The sequence below is a fragment of the Rhea pennata genome, chromosome 15, assembly GCF_028389875.1.
Source record: "Rhea pennata isolate bPtePen1 chromosome 15, bPtePen1.pri, whole genome shotgun sequence".
In the NCBI taxonomy this organism is placed as follows: domain Eukaryota; kingdom Metazoa; phylum Chordata; class Aves; order Rheiformes; family Rheidae; genus Rhea; species Rhea pennata.
Window position 1 is genome coordinate 8085675 of NC_084677.1, and position 18950 is coordinate 8104624.

General features: G+C 37.8%; 2 protein-coding genes across 6 annotated transcripts in view; one reads left to right on the forward strand and one right to left on the reverse strand.

The window, feature by feature from the left end:
* ZC3H7A (zinc finger CCCH-type containing 7A) overlaps positions 1-9016 on the reverse strand; it is a 29480-nt gene extending 20464 nt beyond the window's left edge. For all 3 annotated transcript variants that reach the window (XM_062588476.1, XM_062588475.1, XM_062588477.1), the window contains exons 1-5: positions 8935-9016; positions 2380-2483; positions 1896-1935; positions 861-1058; positions 157-315 (exon numbers count right to left, since the gene is read on the reverse strand). In XM_062588476.1, the coding sequence (XP_062444460.1) occupies positions 157-315; positions 861-1058; positions 1896-1935; positions 2380-2447 (465 nt within the window). In that variant the 5' untranslated portion in view covers positions 2448-2483; positions 8935-9016. The remainder of the gene's footprint in view (positions 1-156; positions 316-860; positions 1059-1895; positions 1936-2379; positions 2484-8934) is intronic.
* Positions 9017-9611: 595 nt separating this feature from the next.
* Positions 9612-18950, forward strand: part of PLA2G10 (phospholipase A2 group X) — a 32387-nt gene continuing 23048 nt past the window's right edge. The window contains exons 1-2 of one of the 3 annotated variants that reach the window (XM_062587897.1): positions 9612-9997; positions 14030-14172. In XM_062587897.1, coding sequence (XP_062443881.1) covers positions 14115-14172 — 58 coding nt within the window. In that variant the 5' untranslated portion in view covers positions 9612-9997; positions 14030-14114. The remainder of the gene's footprint in view (positions 9998-14029; positions 14173-18950) is intronic. The other 2 variants (XM_062587898.1, XM_062587899.1) reach the window with 2 other exon arrangements.

An 18950-nucleotide genomic window follows, 5' to 3' on the forward strand; every position in this document is an offset into this window, starting at 1 on the left:
CAATCTCCATCACTTTCATAACAAATAATTCTTAGCAGAATAAAAATACTTTACTGCATTAAAATATTTTACTGCATCTTTCATGGTTCCTAAGGTGAGTATATATTTTCTGTATTAGTTTTTTAAACTAGATACATTCTGATTGTTTTTACCTACCTGTGGCACAGCAAGAGAACATTTTGCTACAGCATCATAAGCCTTTTTATACTTTCCCAACTCATTCAAGGCTTTAGCTTTCCGATAGAGAGCTCTGAAATTGTTTTCATTCAATCTTAATGCTATTTCACAGTCTTCTAGAACTTTTTCATGTAAACCCTATAAGAGAAAGAGGAACTGGTTTATCAAAACAATTTTCTATCTTTGGAATACTGAATTTAAACCATATTGGATGAAGGTATTAAAACATTCACCACATTCACCACATATACACAACATTCACCAAGGCCACTGTTCACTGCATATACGAACTTTGCTAGGCCACCAACTTAGACCTGCTTCTTTTTAGTTCGGTATCATCCATGTAAAATCCAATAAAAAAGATGAGTACAATTTAGTTCTTTCATAGCAACCATCTTAGTCCACACAGAAAGTGGCAGATTCCAGTGCCACTAGCAGTATAAATGTAACAGATTAAAATACTGTTCTGATAACTTCCAAGTCCAGTACGACTCTTACATTAATATGATTATTCTAATATTATAAACTAAAAATACCTAGACAATTATACTTTAAAAGAAGAAATTTAAGAATCTGACAATTCTCAAACCAACACAAAGTGCTTCTTACTCACTAGAAAATTTTATGTCTTCAAATTTTGTTAACATACTCTCCTTGAAAAAACAGTTTAAAAAGAAGCTTACCATATTTGAATAACATGCTATCCTGTTTACATGCAGCTTCTCTAAAATATCATCAGAAACATGGATTTCTTCGGAATTAGCATAATCTGCTATGTTTATAGCCTCTGTATAGTGACTCAGTGATCCTCTCCAATCACCTTCTCGATATACATCATTCCCTTCATTAAAGAGATTTCTAACAAGCTCTCGTATAAATAACTGGAACAAAGAGAAGACACACTCATGAACAGCAGTATTTGTTGTATATCTTCCACACTTCCCAATGTATTTAAACAGATATTTTTATACCTGTAAATTTACAGATCCAAAATAAAATGCAAAACTGCATTAGTATTTTTCTTAGAAAAATGTCAGAAGAAAATTTCTAATATTCAACATTTCAATACAGCGATATAAAAGACAGGTTGAGCTACTGATAAAAGAGTAATTTTGTCTAGGTAATTAAAAAAAAGATGCACAATTGTTTGTTGCATTCTTTCAGCAACCAGCAGCCACAGCAAGGGGCACACCTGAAAGGCTACTTTCACAGCAAAAAAGAATTTTTTTTAAACTAAAATGTGAAAGATTACATTCTAATCTAATATGTTATCAAATATAATGAAACAATTTACTGTCTGGATGAAAATGCTAGTGTGTAAAAATATTAGTCAAAAAATTATCCAAAACAATAAAACATACAGAAACAGAAAAGATTTTACACAGATCAGTGTGACTGAAGTCCTTTTTATCTTATTTTTTCAATTACACTAAACTTCACTCAGAATAATACATGCTTTTTCTCAATGAATGCCCCAAATTAATCCCCAGCACCACTAAGGTTAATCTGTGCTGCTATATAAGTGGCCTCTGAACACCCAAATATATAAATACCTATATTACAATGTAAGCACTCCTCCAGTTCCAACATTCAGACACTGTAAATTATTATTCACATTCTAACAATTACTTAAACGATGATTAAAAACAAGCAAGCAAAATAAAACAAGATGCTCCATTTTAAAACCCCTTCTGGAAACACAAAGATACCTTCATTACCTCATACTGTTCCTGTGTCCCCGGATAGGGCAAAGTAGACCTAAAAAAAATAAATAAGAAAAACTTCTTGCATGCACTGCTCAAGAGATCATTTTGGAGAATACTGGTTCTTATAAGAGTGTCACATGCTGCAACAAGCTAGATCTGTAAATATTATCTATTGTCTGCACCGAACTAGACAGAAGTTCTGTGGAATAGCTGTGATTAAACAATTGTATGTGTTCTTAATACTAATGATAATTTTGATTTAAAGTTACATAACCAGTTTTAATGCTGCTGTTCAAGACATTAAGATTTTGAAAGTTTGAGTTTAAAACAATTTTTCTTCTCCTCCACTGTGCAAAAATGACTTATATATGAGAACTGCAGTCTTTCTGTAAGTATTATGAAATAACAGATTATCTGTCAAAAGAATACATAAGTTTTAATGAAGTCATATCAGTCATGCTAGAAGAAACTTAAAAAAAAAAATACAAACACATACTCTATAAACTGAAGTCCTTTCTTAATGTCCTGTTGTCTAATGCTCCTCTCTTCTGATACATTGGACATGTTATCCTGAACATTCACTTTCTGGAGGTGCAACTCCTGAAATACAGAAAGGAGGGGGAGGAAGGGAAAGGCTGTCAGTACATAGTAGTTCGCCTTTGTATCAGAAAGATCAAGTCTCACAGCAAAATCAAGTCCATCATACAAAGATTATGCTGCAGTGCAGCTTTAGAGAACACACTCTAGAGAAATTTCAGGCAAGCATTAAAGTTGCAACAGTAATACAACTAAAAGCCCCAACTTAGAACCAACATCTCCCCATCAGTGTCTAGAGTTACGTAACGTTTCGTCAAAAAACCTCCCGTCCAATTTCTACTTTATCGTTGTCTTTCTACTTAATTACTCTTGGTGATGCAGAACCATGTTAGTGAAATTGAACCTTTAATGTAATTCCATATTGTAAACTTGTCATTTAAATTTGATTTAAAATAGTCCAAATCAGTTAGTGATTTTCTTCATGTCTCAATTAATGGATTTATAACTATTGAAGTTAAATAGAGTAAAACTTCAATGATGTGTAAAACCTTCAAGATAAGCCTAGCTGAAGTATGTTTTCAAGGTCATGTATAGCTATAAGCATCAGAACACAACTTATTTACAAGAAGGGTCAGTAGGACAAAGTTTTATCCTGAAAAAAATAGAATTCTGAAAAAAAACTTTCAACTTGAGTAAAATTATATTTTTGAAGAAAATTATTGTATGTAAAGATTTATAGTAAAAAATATTAAGCTGCATGCAGTGTATTTTTCTTAACCAAACTAAACCATACTAACCCTCCCCCCAGTATTTTGCATCAAGTTACAATTTCACACCACTAATGGAAGAACAAAAACAAAGGAAAATTAAAAACTCTAGCAAACTCAAAATCCCACTTGAACAGGAACCTGCTCAACATCATGCCTTGCTTTCTCTGAATGATATGGAATATTGAAAACCACTGCAGAACTCCCAGCTCAGCTCCCAGAAGGCTGTTACAAACCTTTCTGAAAAACCCTTAATACACATATGTATGAAAACCACATCATTTCAAGTCCTTAAGAGCCAGTCCTACCGTAACATGCACACACCTCAAATGAGCATAAGAAACCGAGTAGTTTCCTTGAGGTCACTAACAGGTTAACGGAAGCACTTCAAGGTCCCCACTTCACCTCGCTTTTCATTGTGACCTCCAGTACTAACAAGCTAAACAAAAGTCAGACTCTGCAAGTAACTATTAACTAGCAGCCAGAATAGTTCACTGCCGTGAATTGTTCAAATCTTGTGTACTTAGATATCTAAATAACACTTAATAACACCTTTTCCAAGACTGAAAATAACCACTAAAACCTTTTGCAACTGTTTTTCTCATTATTTTATACATCATCTTTTCTCCCACAAATTATTAATCCCTACTGTGGTCGATGTACAAGAGAGGTTTATTATGAGAGAAATGTTGTACTGATTAAAAACAGTTTATTTGTGAAGAAATATGAATATAAATGCCAAGAGGAAATTTATCGTGCACCTGAACACCTTTGATTTACTCATTCATGAATTAGGCTTCAGAATTCAACCAATGGCAAGTAAGAAGAAATTCTCACGCTGACCAAAGTCAGCAGCCATGCAAGCATGTAATTCCCCACAAAAATAAGAAAGGTATTTAAACCATATTTTATACCCCTAAATTAACAATGGTAATATCTTGTCAAGACAAATCTGTGCAACTATTAAGATCAGCTTTAATCTATCCATTTCAAGCAACCCCAATGTTCCACACCAATGACTTGCAAAGACATCAAGAAAGTCCATTATAGCAAGTGATAGTATCTATCACTTTTAACATAGATATCAAAAAATAAATCATATATTGATACTGAGGATGTGCAGATCCAATTTCTCCATGATAATGAAAGTAATGGATCTGTTACAAGTCAGCATCACAGTTAAAAGAATGGGAGGTGAGTGAGGTGCATATGCATGTAATGTAAACTTATTATTCAAAGCTGTTACTCTGCTGTATTCCTGCTTATTCATCTGCACTCCTAAGACATTTAGACAAAATTGTATTTCTTTAATGAATTTGCAAAGTACATTGCTTAACATTGCCCCAATAGCTCAACTGACTTCACTGCAAGAGATGAATTAAAACTGTCTCAGATAACACCCATAATGGCATCTCTTTCATCCAAATTATTCTTAGACTTTCTTGTGCAACCAGAAACACATCTGACTCAGTTATATACAGTTACACAAGGTAAATAGCAAAATTATCTTGACTCTTATTGTCATACAATCACTTTCAAAATTACCTAGTTATCAACACTTTTTTTTTTCCCTCTATCCTCAGAGACAGGGTATAAAACAAAACAAAGCAAAACTGTATATATAAAAATTCTCCATTGCTTGTAACTCTTTAATATCACAAAAACTGAGCCTATACGGTCAGTTTATTCTTTGTATGATTCACTGAAAGAGAGAAGCTAGAGAAAAATAGTACAGAATGTGAAAAAAGCAGACTAGCATACCAATGATGCAGCTTCCACATAGAGCCCACTGTTGCATAAATGTTGAACTTCAGCAACTGCTGCTGTAAATATGAACAATACAAAGTTTGGTCTGCTAAAGATAGCAAACCAAAAATGGCTTTCTAAAAACAAACAAGTTAGAGAGCAATTTATATTGGTTATTTTATCACACGTTTCAACCCATCCTATAAAGTGACAGAAAGTACACTGCCAGTAACCAACCAATGTCACCTTTTCTAACAGATACGGACCAGTCATACAAATAGGAGATAAGGAGGAAAACAAGCTTGCGCTAGTACTAGCACAGGGAAAACCTGTACTTTCCTCCTAGAAAAAGCCCACATATGCCTCTTACTGGTTACTTACGTTCCTTCTGGGACAGGGCTAGACAATTTCTTTGTTCTGTACACTTTGTCATTTCTGATGCATTCAAGATAATTTTAAAGAACATCCCTAGTAATTTAGGATATACCTGTGATAACTCTTTAGGCACAAGGCACAAAAGAACAATTGCCAGACTACCTTGCAAAGCAAAATGGATCTTTGGAATGAAAGCCAATCAATTTCACATATACCCCATTTAAACAGAATGGGCAGAACTTTCTGTAAAACGCAGAGAATTTAGTTTATCTATAGAAGGAACACTGGCCTTGGTTATTCTGAAAAGGAAGGTCACACTATTTAACAACCGTAGACAGTCTCACCTTTCCATTCCTAAGCCTGAAGTCTAACAAGCACCACTATTCAGGTCTGACGTGGCATTTTTCAGAGATTCCAAACTCAAGTGATTCATCAAAGGCAGCAAAGCACACAAAACTCCTGGGCAAAGACATGCCGTTCATCCTGCATGCAACTTGACCAACTGAAAATTCAGTTTTGAAGATTAAGGAACTAGGCGAGATTAATTCTCTCTCACTGCACTAAATTGTCCAGCCAATTTACTTAGGTATGAATGAAGAAAAGAGGAAAAAATGCATACACACCACGGGGACCAGAAGTACTCCTACAGTGGATCAATGACCTTCAGCTGATCACATGATTCTGCCAGTTGCTCCATACTGGCAGTGACGGTTCCAGATATCATAAATATTCCCAACAGGTATAAAAGCCTTCTCTGCACCTTCAGGCCTAACTACTGCACTCCCTTCTCCACAAAGTAAAACTTAGAACATGTGCATTGCATAGATATGTTTTTTTTACGATGAAGTTCTCTTGCTATGCATCACAAAGTATTCAGTATTACTGCAATTACCAGGTTACAGAAATCTTAAATTAGATCTTCTTACAGCACAAACTACATCAAAAGATTACATCATAATAAAATCATGCAGATCACTGATGAAGATTGTTGCAGATCATGAGCAGTGTCAGTGGCTCAGCTGAATTATAAATCCTGATTAGGGTGCAGACCTGATGAGAACTGCACTGTGCTAAGAGACCTCATTATGTACTATAATGTACTTCCGCCACTGGCAGAAGAGAATACATAAAAAGGCAAGAAACTCAAAACATTGGATGAACTCAGCCAAAATTAATCCATCATTTACCCCATTATATGTCAAAACTGTGATCAGCAATCAGAAACTGTGAAATCAAGACTCCGTACAAAATTAAAAATGAAAAGTTCATCAGTTTTCCTGTATAGGAAGACTTTATTCCTGAGCAGGAAAACTGTACTCAGTTTAGCTCCTAGAATAAAGGGGATCCTGCAAATTGAAGGGGGAAGGCGGAAACACAACACTAGAACTGACCACATGACTCAAGAGCAGCACCGCCACCCTCTTCTCAGGGACGCTGAAGTTCCTCTCTGTTACTACCTCCAGCAGCGGAGTTCAAGCATCTAGATCCAAAAGGCTAAATAATTTCCACATTTAGGGACTCAGAAAGAAGGCCCCTACCTCAAGTGAGGCAAGGAAATAGCACCCACCACGCTACATCCTAACTGTTTCTTAGTGAGATGTCACTGACAGATATATCAGCACTGCACCCTGCTTCAAGCAACCCAAGAATCAAACTGGGCTTCAGGCACTTGTCCAATTTCAACTAAGCAAAGCCTGACCCAAAGGAGACTTCTCAAAGCAGCTTTATTGTTCATCCTAACCATCTGACAGTTTCGACAAATGGTTACAAACTACAACACAAATCAAAATACGCCTTTCAGAGACTCTAAACTGCTCAATAGACTTAGTCTGGAATCAAGATGAAGAAATGAAAACAAGAATTTTAATACCCAGAAGTCTGCTCAGTCTACTTGTTCCTGTCTTCTTTCCCATTCATTTTCTTCAATACCTCTCTATCTTTGGAAAAGGATGCAAGTTACATTTAAAACAGTTGCAGCAGTATTTCAATAACACAGTTTATTGAGTTTAGAAGACAGGAAATGGCAAAATTAAAACTTGTGAAAGAAAGACTACACTGAGTCTTTCCATACAGGGCTTTAAAAGTAGTAGTTACCATGTAAATCATGAAAGCTGTTAGCTTTACTTAACTACCCTATTGCTTTTACCTACACAAAGTTTATGATTAAGAAGCGTTGTTATACATGCCTAAGAACAAAGAATTACTCTAACCATTGCGAGTTACTGAAGCACAAATGCCCAAAGTCATAATCTGCAAGAACTGTTCCACATTTAAGGATTTAAAGTAGAAATATAAAAGAGGACATACTTTCAGAGTCTTATGATCACAGCTACAAAAGCTTTTTTAAAATATCTTCCTCCAGAAACACAGCCACAAAAGGTTTCATACACACAATCGTGCATCACTGGGCCATTACATAAGACACTTCAGACATGCAACATGCAGGGGGAGGAGAGAAAGCAGCACACACACTCCGCCTATTTCAACAGTTTTGAGTTTGTTCCTGTGCTTAATTTAATACTTCTGGTTATAATCACAGAATTTTGTTATGCCAGTTGCAAAGGCTTTTAACAAAAGACAAAAATAACTGTTTCTGGTGACAGAAATAAAACCTGAAACTAACTTCAGTGTTGTGAAATATCCAAATAAACACATAAAACAGAATATATAGTAATGGTTTAACACTAACTCATACTACATTCTTTATTTACCAGCAGCATTTTGTTACAACTCCTCTTACTCCTTCCCTACAGACAAAACAAAGAAGCACTGCTGAAGGTTTATTTTCTATTTTCATATCTTTCCTGTAATTTTCAATCCACAGGAAAGCAGGAGAGAACAAGGAAGCTCTGTAAAGTCACTTCATGCCCCTAACAAATGGAGGGGGTGGGCTGCAAGACTTCGATTTATGGTTCTCTCACCCATTTCACAAAAAGAACGCATCCAAAATTTGAACTGATGGAAAAGTAACTTAGTGATAAAACCAGATTTATTGACAGAATACTAAGAAAACTAAAAAGGCCAATTTAAAAAGCAAACAAAGCAAAGTTCAGCAATTGGCTCCGATGTCAGCAGCGAACGCTGGTCCTGCAGCGTGCCACGGCCCCGCTTTCCGCGGGACCGCCCTGCCCGCCCCAAGCAGCGGCAGCCGACAGCAGCACGGAGGCGAGAGCAACACCTCAACAAGCGAGGGAAACCGCAAATCGCAGCGTCTTTTCCCCACCATTCGCCTTTAAAAGGAGGGCTGAACCAAAGCGCAAGTTACGAGGACGCGCACTGGGAAGCCTGAACGCCAAAGCCGGGCCCGGGCGGGCCCCGCGGCTCCGGCCCGCCCGTTCTCCTGTCAGGCGCGGAGGTTTCGTTCCAGCCGCAGAGCTCCCCAAACGCCAGTTTTCCCTGGAGGAGAAGAGCGGCGCGGCCGGGCCGGGCCGGGCCTCCCGCCGCCTTTGTTCGCGCCAACGGCCCCGAGACCCCCCCTTCCCGGCGCGGCGCGGCCCGCACGACCGCGCCGGCGGAGCCCGCCGCGGCCGAGCCTGAGGGGCGGCGGGATGCCGCGCCGCGCCGCGCCGCGCTGCTGGGCGGCGGCGAGCCGCCGACCCTCCCCCCCCCCCCGCGGTAGCCCCTACCTGCTGCTCGGGCCCCGCGGGAGCGCAGCGCCAGGAAGGCGGAGCCAGTGGACCGGGCGCGCGCGGCGGCGGCGGCGGCGGCGACAACGGCGGCCCCTCCCCCGCTCCGCCCCCCGCGGCCCCGCCGCGCCCGCGCCCGCGCCGCCGCCGCGCGCGCCCCCTGCCGTCGGGAGGCCGCGGGCACAGGGCGGCACCGCCCCACCGTGCAGCCCGACACCATTGGCCGGAGCGGCAGGAGGCCAAGCTTTGCCATTGGCTGGTCACCTATGTTTTTGGAAAGTGGCATTTCTGATTGGCGGCGGCTTCTTAGGTCTTTGCTGATGATTGGCTGGCCCCTGCCAGCCTGCCCCCCTCTCTTTTCTATTGGCTAGCGGGCCCACACCCAGGCCCTGCTATCGCCCGCGACGAGCCGGTGCGGTTGATGCTTGAACCTCCGGTTGGTTCCCCGCATCCCCCTTCAGAAGCGGGACTGACGTAGGGAGCCACACGGGAGCTCTCGCTCCCAGGGACGTCCCCCTCCCCCCGCGCCGGCGCAGCAGCCGCTGGGCCGTGAGCGCTCCGCTCTGCGCATGCGCCGGCGCGCGTGCGCCGTGCGAGGGGGCGGGGCGGGGCACGCGGGGCGGGGGCGAAAAAGTGACGCACGGAACGACGTGGATCGTCAGCCGCGAACGGGGCTGTGCGGCGGTGAGAAGGTGCAGCGCCGCCCGGGGCGCCAGGCCGCGCACCGCTGGCCCTGCGGAGGCGGCCGTTAGGACGGGCTGCCCGCGGCTCGGCGGGGCTTCCGCCGGCGGTGAGCGCTCTGAGGGCGGTTCGGGTGCAACGCAGAGCGCGGAGCTAAGCCTGGACGTGCCGCCGGGTAAAATTGAATTACTAAAAATGGCCGTAAAGTGCTGTACTTACTGCACTTGGAAAGCAAAGCAAATTCCGTGCTAGAATTAAGATGCCGGACAAACTATTCAGGGTTTGTAATCGCGAGCACCTTCCAAAAGAGGTCCAGGGGCACAGCGTGCCTACCCTGGCGCAGCGAGAGCGGGAGCTGCGGAGCAGTTACTTCAGTTACAGGGTACGCAGAACACCTTGGGAAAGCGGCAAGAGAAATAATAGGCGCATTTGACCAAATAAGAGTTTAAAGCATTTTGATTTTACGTAAATTAAACTGGAAGAGGCTAGCAATTTTCTTCCTTTAGTTGTTTAAATTAATTATAGGATATAATAACTACTCATAGGAGAAGAAGACTAGTTATACGTTGACTATCTTGTACTAACTTGTCATGAGTGAATAGATGAGAATTGATCCTGTTGCATAATCTGGTTGTCTTTCATTTTAAAATACCACTTGTGGAAGCATACATGAACTTTCAGGTTATTTTTTGACGATTTCAGTTGCTGACTGAGAGCAACTGACTGAGGTGAAAAATAGAACTTCTTTATTTCTGCCTCTGAGAAAGCTCAAAATATTCCAAAAAAGAATTTGAAACTTATTTCCATATCGAGAAGGAAATACTCCTTTACACTGCTAAAATATGACCAAAGACAGCTAGAAAATCTTGTAGTTGCTTAGAGAACTAACCTTCTGTCACTAAAAACCTATTTCAAGTTGACAGAAGAGGCATTTCATCACTGTTTGTACTAATGATTTTGAACAAACAAACTAGACAAATTATTTGACAAATAGAGAAACTTCACATGGTAGATGTAAGTAGAAGTTACAGAGCTTTTCCATGCTTCCTAGAACAATACATATTCTGTGGTCAACTTCACCACTGTTGTAGAGGTGTTAGTAAGAAGCATATATTTTAGTTGCTTTTGTAAGCCTGAAAGAGAACTTAATTAAAGATAAATTAAAGGAATTCTATTTACTTTACTTTTCAGCTTGAAACTTGGGAGATAGAAGATTATAGTGAAGTCATAACATACATTATTAAATTCAACATTTTTCTCTCTGAAATAATTATTAAAACATGAAAATTTTGTAACCTTTTGTTTGTCTTTAATATCATATAGTGAACGTTTTATTTTAGAACATCATTTATTTAGGAAAATCTGTCCTTTAAATGTTAAATTCCTATAAAATCTTGAAAGATACAATCTGAAGAACAGGCAGTGTTATCTGTATCCCTTTATTTGCAGGAAGCCAGTGTAGACAATTCAGTTTTTTATTATTTTCTGTGAAATCCAAACCAGGTATTGCAAAAACAAAATAAACTGGGGGGGAGGAGGCTTATGAATGGGAATTTCCCATGTTTAGGTATTTGATAGTAGAAATGGTGAGGCAGCTTCTCCATCACTAACACTTTTCCCACACCTCTGTTTTCCCCTCTCTTTTGCAAAGGCTAGAATTTGTGGGGGTATATGGTGAAATAGAATAGAGAATTGATCTGTCAGGAGAATGGTTATGTTTCAAATTAAACATTCTGTGATCCAGTTCACCTTGCAGCCATGCAAACAGCTGCACTGGCAACAGCAAAATGCACCTTGAACAATGCCCTGAATTGTCACTGCTCAAACGGTTAGAAAAGAATATGCAAGAGAGAGTTGTACAGCTCTGTAAGTGCAGTATTAAGTATCAAGATGTATCACTAGAAACAAACTAATGAATATCACTTTATTTTACTAGGTGCATTCCAAAGAACTGAAATTTGGTATTTATAATAACAAGGGTAATTACACTTGCCATGGCTATCCTGGAATATCACTGGACTTTATTGATACTGATGTCAAATCATTTTCAGAATGGGAGACTGATATGACAAAGCTTGATGGCTGCTAGTCCAACACATTGGTTAAAGCATAGGTTTGTTGATTAAGGCTGATCTAAGAGAAAAGGAAAGACTGGCATGAAAGAGTTTTTCCTAGTTAAGCAATTTAAATTTAGATTATTCTCTTTAAACAACATCAAAACCCTGTGAAACCTTTGCTGCTGTTAAGTACTAGCTATGTTTTTCATCCCAATGCTTTTTATCATTCTGTCATGTTTGTTCATATATTTATTAGCTTCAGGTGAATCTAGATACTGAGTTGTGATCTTGTAATGATTTTTTTTTCATGACTGAAATTTCTTAAGTCTTACATTCTGTAAACATCCAAACTTCCCCTTGAAATTCAGTCAGTGAAATAGGCTGTTGTTGTTCTGGCACTGGCTCCTAGAATCTTTCAAGCTTTCTACTTTGTGTCTGTCTTCAGATTCAGCAAATTTAGTGCTTGAAAAACACGTAACTATACATTTTTTTAGAAAAGTTATATTCCATTCATTTCACTGCTTTACTACAAGTAGATGTTACTTGATGTTAATCTAGAGTTGATTTGTAATACTATAATAGCTTAAAATTTGTATCTCAGTAGTTGTTTTTAAAAACTACTTATACATTCCTGTGCTTGGTTTAGTAAAATGATATTCTGAGCTTAAGGGAGAGCTAGGACCTGTAAAGCATTTATGCAGATACCTTGTTCAAAAACATAGTCAGATTTTTATTTTATTATTTTTTTTAAATATACAGTAGGATTAGTAACTTTTTCCACTACAAGTTTATAAAACAGAATACACTCAGGTACTTTTCTTGAGTTCTAAAAATATTTCTGGAAGGCAAATGAAACAGTCATTTCTATAATTCAAAGGGTAGAAAGCAAATTACTGTGGAATGTATATTTGTTATGTGCTCATTGCCGAGAAGCTGTGAATGATGGTTTTAGATGCACGGAAGACAAATCATTTTTTTTCGGTTAGTAAGTCGTGCATTCCTTTATCTGAAGCATCTCAAGTCCTTATAATGCAACACTTCCTGATATTAGGATTAAAGTTGACAGAAACTTCTGACAGGAATAAAATTTTCTTGGATAGAGATAATTCCAGGAATGTGTTCACTTCAAAACTATTTTGTTTTCTGCTGTTTTGAAAGACTTCCTGATTCTTCTCCCAAATGCAGATTTCTATCAAGCATACATATGTACAATGACATTAAGGCCTTCCTTAAAGAGTGATTTCTAACTATGTGGTTATTCTAATTCCACATGTATTTGGAAGGAAAAAAAGTGTTCTCCCTGAATAACATGAAAACAGGAAATTTCAGAAAAGATTTTTTTTTAACGTATGCAAAACCCGTCAATTTTGGACAGATACGAATACACATTATAGCTACTACAAAAGGAAATCTTCACTGTCAAAGAATGTAAATATAAGTGCCATAAATAAATCACTAAGGTACAGCCTTATATAAAACAACAGTAAAAAATACAGGACTCATTCAGTGAAAGTGTGCTCTGGATTATTGGCCTGAATTAACCAGATTGAAATAGTTAAGCCATATTAAATCTTTGTAAGACTGCAAACCTGCAGAATTAAACCGAACTAAATTAGATTATGATCAGTTGCCTTCCAAAGGCAAGTGGCTTAAACCAAATTAATGCCTTTTATTTTAAATAATCGTATGTAGATTTAACACAGTTTAACATAATCCATTGTGGTTGGTTATTTTTTTGCTGTGTTATTCTGCGGTGTCTGTACACTATTATTGTTCTATTTGCTGCTACTATTTAATATCCCTCTTTTGCTTTGAATACCCAGAGGTGAGCATTGCTCTTGAACAAAAATGGAATATCTACTGCATATATTCGTGCAGTGGGCTAGCTACAAGATCAATCTAGATTCTTCTTCTGAAAGCCATTGGAGAACAGAATATCCTATACTAAAGAACATTTGACTCATTTCTGTTGGAAGTAAAAAGGGTTTTTTTGTGGACTTAATCTGCTTGTTCTTTTTTAAATGTCTATATATCATCATTTAGTTACCCTGAGACTTGAACCAAACAGTATAATAGTATTTTCCTACAGAAATAGCATGTTGAAAAAGTGTTTTTCTCACTTAGCCCTCAAACAACCAGTGATTTCTTTTGTTGTTAAGCAATTGATGGAGGTGGAAGTACAGAGAATTTGGAGAAAAGAGAAGGAATGGGGAAAGAAAGGGAACCTTTTAAGTTGTTCAGAATAGTAGACACATGCTGTGAGAGAGGCTGATAAATTCTCTTACAGTTACACTTTCTGGAATGAGATTATTTCACTGACCTAATGTGTGACATACTTGTATACCTTTCGGTTTTAGATAAATTACAACTTATTGAGTGAAATATGTAACCTGTGAAGAAAGTTTGGTGATATTCAAGATAGTTTATCAGTTATTGAATGGCATGGAAATAACCAGGATACACTGCAGCTGGCCCAGGAAGGTGAAAATATCCAGATACGGTAAGCACATTTTTTAAATGAAGATACTAACTGCAGCAAAACCATGCACGGATAACATGCTAGTTGAGTTACATGTTCACAAAGACAGCTATTTGTGAACCAGACAAATGTGAGTCCACTACTACAAAGACTACGAATCAGAACTCTTGGAATTAATGCTGTTTCTTCACTGATGCACTGCATAAGTGTTTTAGCTTTTGTTTATATGCTTCAAAGTATTAAGGTATTATAATCAGAGATATTTGTATGCCTCATGAATTCATAATAATATTGATATGAGCATTCATGTATAGCTAACAAGGCAAGTTCAGCAATTAAGATTTTAACTTTTATGGTATGAACCTGATGTTAATTATAAACACCTTTAATTTCCTGAGGAAAATACTAGCATTTTTTTTAACTAATTTAATATTCCTTGCTTTTTAGAACATTGTTTGAAAATGTTTAAGCCAGCAAAGCAATTAAGGGTTTCTGTCTTGGAATTAGTATAAAAATATGTAAGTCATACCTTTTACATAAAACATATTAAACATATTAAACATATTATATTAGCATACAATATGAAGTATCTTGTTTTTGTTTCAATCCTAATCTGCAGTAAAAATTAAAATCTAGTAAACAGTCATTCTGTAAGGCCCTGCAGCAACTTCTAGACTATTTTATTAAATCAAAGATAAACATTGGCCCTCTTCAGTAGCAGAGTCAGGATTCAGTAGACCAGCAGAGGGCACAAGTCACACTCCTGTGCTTTCTGTGGTGGTGGCCATGCCTACTGTTGGTAGGAGTTGAATTCTAGGGAGTACCTATAGGCTTAGTTCAGCTGATCAAAATCCACCTAAAAGTAGAAGGGTAAGAATTCTTTTAAGTTGCAGGGTTTGAAATTGGAGGTGACTTCTTGAATTAACAAAGAAGGAAGTTCAAGCTATTTCATTGCAGTATTACAGCAAACTGAAAACCAATGTATTGAGTGGGGCTAGTTTACATTTGTTAATGCCAGTCAACATTGTAAACATTAACTTTAGGCCTCCAAATAGACTATGAGGATAATAATGAGGAAAATATGTAGCAGTATGAGAAAGGTGTGGGTGACTGGTCTAATGAGGATATGAACAGAAAAGATGACAAATTTCCAAACCCCCAAATGGGCAACCTGTTAGAAGCCTTCTGTTAGGGAGAGGAAGAGAGGTCAAGGCATGTCCCTGCTGTTACCTTCTCTTAAGTATAGTAAGGGTTATAATAGATAAGTGTTTTCCATAAGTAGATGGGAGTTAGATATAGTTTTCTTGTTATCTAGTTCTGTTTTCTTTTCCCAGCTAGCTTAATTCCCTAATATATCTGAGGCTTAATCAGGTCTCTCTTAATATGTTTGGAAACAATCAAATTGCACACCTCATTCTGGCAGAGGGAGGAGAAAGAAAAAGAGGCATTTGTTAGGCTGCCAGTGGCATTACAGTTTATAATCTCCTGATGTTGTCGCACATTTAAACAGAAAGGTGCCCAGCTGGAACCAAATGAAGCCATATCTGAAAAGGCCCTTGAGATGAGTGAAGAACTACCCCAAACCCACTCTTTAAGTGGGGTATCCTGAAAACACAGTAGCTAATTTTTTAAAATTCATTACAGTCAAAGGTACCTAGCTAAGATTACCTTGCTAAATGTTAGTTGTTCATGATACAGGATGCCAATAAAATTTGTTTCAGGACTAGAAAATTCAAGACAGGTTTGCAAAGCCAAAGAAAGAGCTATGTAATGCAATTTAAAAATAAACGGGAAGACATAGGGCATTTTGTATAAATTCATACATTTAGTCTGGATAAATGGGTTTAATGTCCATTACAGTTTGGAGCACATCAGAAACGCACCTTCCTGTCTGATTTTTACCCCAAAGGAATCCAGATCACATGCCCTGAGATGACTCTGTAAAGTGAAACAAAGCACAGTAAATGCTTGGACAATCAATTTAGCTCACTTCTGAGCCAAACTAAAATGCTAACCCTTATACACAGTTTGCCAGTTAGATTGGTGTTGAAGAAAATTTTATGTGGGACCATTGTATAAAAAAGTAAGGACCAAATCAGATCTTCTCTTTTTGCAGTCAGGTATCCTAATCACAAAGACAGAGTCTGTTCTGCCAGCACTTTTCTTCCCTCCTGTCACTAAATAAGAATGATTAATTCTTTTCACAACTTCAGTAGAAAGGATAGAGGCAACACCTGCTTATAAACCTCTTTAGGCTGGTGATTAGATTATCCTTTTGGATAAACTAAGGAGGTTAAATTTCTTCAAAGGCTCTGAACCACCTCTCTAATATCCTGAAAGCTATAATAGTTAAATAACCATAGCTTTAAAAAATACATATCTAATTTCTCACTTTGAAAGGGGAAAAAAAAAAAGGGAAAAAGGAGTAATACCTGCTTTGCTTTTGGAAATAATAATGAAAATTCAAAGACTAGAATTAAGAAATCGGAACCTTGTCTGCTTCCCCATAGACTTAAGTCAAATGTCTAAATGTTACACTTCTCCACAGCTTAGTCCTGCACTTTGCCCTGCTAAATCATATCCACTTGGCTAAAATAAAAAGTCCCCACCCAATCATTATATTGGCTTTTACGAATCCCTCACTCTGCATATACAACGTGGGAAGCTAAGGCACTTAAAGAACCAGCTGTGATAATGCCCAATTATAAACCAATACCTTAAATCCTGCAAACAGTATAAGCAGTTACTCATCATCGAATCATAACTTATCTGTATTCTAAAAGGTCAAGCAGTCATCCAGAACTCAGGCTTAGTAAACTAGTAAAAATGACTCTTGTCAAGCTGACAAGAGTTCAAAAACAGATTTAAGGAATTCTTCAGTTTTGACATTGAGACATCCCAAGGTTCAGGAGTTTTAAGTTCTTAACAGCAGTGTTCACTTTTTGCTTTATTTTCCTCCACTTTATTTTAGAGAACATGCTAAAAAAACAAAATCATTGTAATAATCAGTCTGCTGCAAACACAGTGGAACAAAAGCAGCATTGAAAAAACTAGCAATCCTATGCATACACTAAAAAATCCTAACTGAATGCAAATAAAGCTTTACGTAAAGAGTGGCCAGACTTTGACTTTCAGATAGAATGCTTTTTGACAGAAAAACAAAGGAGAATGAACTTTTAGCTGGTAAATTTGATATAGCTTATTTCTGCTTGTTCCTGTTTTCACCTTACTGAGCGTATTTCCTCTTTCCTCTAACCATTGCTACTGAAACACAGGGATCAAAATACAGCTTTTTCAGAAGGCAGAGAAGAAAGAAGTTGTTTTCAGCTTCCCTCTGCTACACAGACACTTCCCAGATAAAATTTGCTTCTGTCACTCACCCTTTATTCATTCCTGGCAATTTTCATCCCAATTCTTGACCTTTCTTGAGCAGCAAAATGTTTTAAAATACAAAAAGGATAAAAAGATATAGTATTTTTTTAAAACTACACAAAATTATGATAATTGCTCATTATTAAAAATCAGAAATGGATCCAGGAAAATTTTGACATGTGTAAATCAAACCTGTCATCAACATTTATTTCAAAAAGAGATCTAGCCCTCACCTGAAACTTTAAAAATGTGTCAAAACTAGATAATAGAAACTTGTGCTACATTTTTCTTTCACTCTCTTTTCCAAGTAGAAAGTACAGATTATTTGCTTCAAATTAGAAAAAATAAAACATATAATTGAAATTCTATCAAAGGAAAGTATTAAAAACCAGTATTTAAACTGTTGTTTGTCAAACTACAAGGATTAACATTTTAACAAAAACATGAGAATGAATACTGCCATAGATACCCCAAGGAAGTACTTTCTAAAAGAATCTTCTGTTGCATCTGTCAGTCCACCATCTTTGTATTCAAGCCATTAAGACTATAAAATGCTAAAGACAGGAATTTAATTGATTTACTACTAAAGTTGAAATACAAAGAATGTGAATATCTGCAGTTAATGATTCCATATGGAATTATTCTGAAGAAATTACTATCTGGAAGAATATGGTTAGCTCATTTTCTTCTCATCTGAAAAGGTCTGCAGCCCCCAACACAACTTACTGCTCAAGAATTTGGAAAAACAAGTGTAAACTATAGTGCTACTGCTGCATAACTTAGTAGCGCTGACTTAACTTCTATTATCTGTATTGTAAGCTTATAGAAATAATCTAAGTGTACTTAAACATGCATATATTTCAGAAGTGATTATAAGAGTACCACAAATATTAGCCAGCACAATACACTTGATTTCACGGAGTTCTCATTTTGAAGTGTGGAAGAGAATCCTGATGACTGGACAGTTCATAGTGGCAGTTACGAATAATTGCACTGATGGAGCACCAAAGCCTTTCGCAACAAACTTTGTCCATCTGGGTGTCATGTATTGCAATGCAGGACATAGAATATAGGAAGTAATGGAGCAAATGTTTCCTGAAAACTTTGCAATTCTGTTAACATAGAAGTTGCTCCAACAGGCATAGTCCTGCTCTTTCTCATATGTTTATGTTAATCAACTTTTATTTCATGCTCTTTTTATCTATTTTATAAAGCCACGCTGGTGTCTAATCAATTGTACTTTCAAAAGTGGGGTATTTATATGCGTCAGGGCCCAAACAAAACAAACCTTAGATTTTTTTTTCTTTTAGTGTACCACATTCAAACTAAAAAAATGTGGCACCCCACCCATCAGCTGCATACAAACGATTTTAAATTGACAGGAGAGTTAGCATTCTTCCAGACCTCAACCAGGAGCATGTATAATT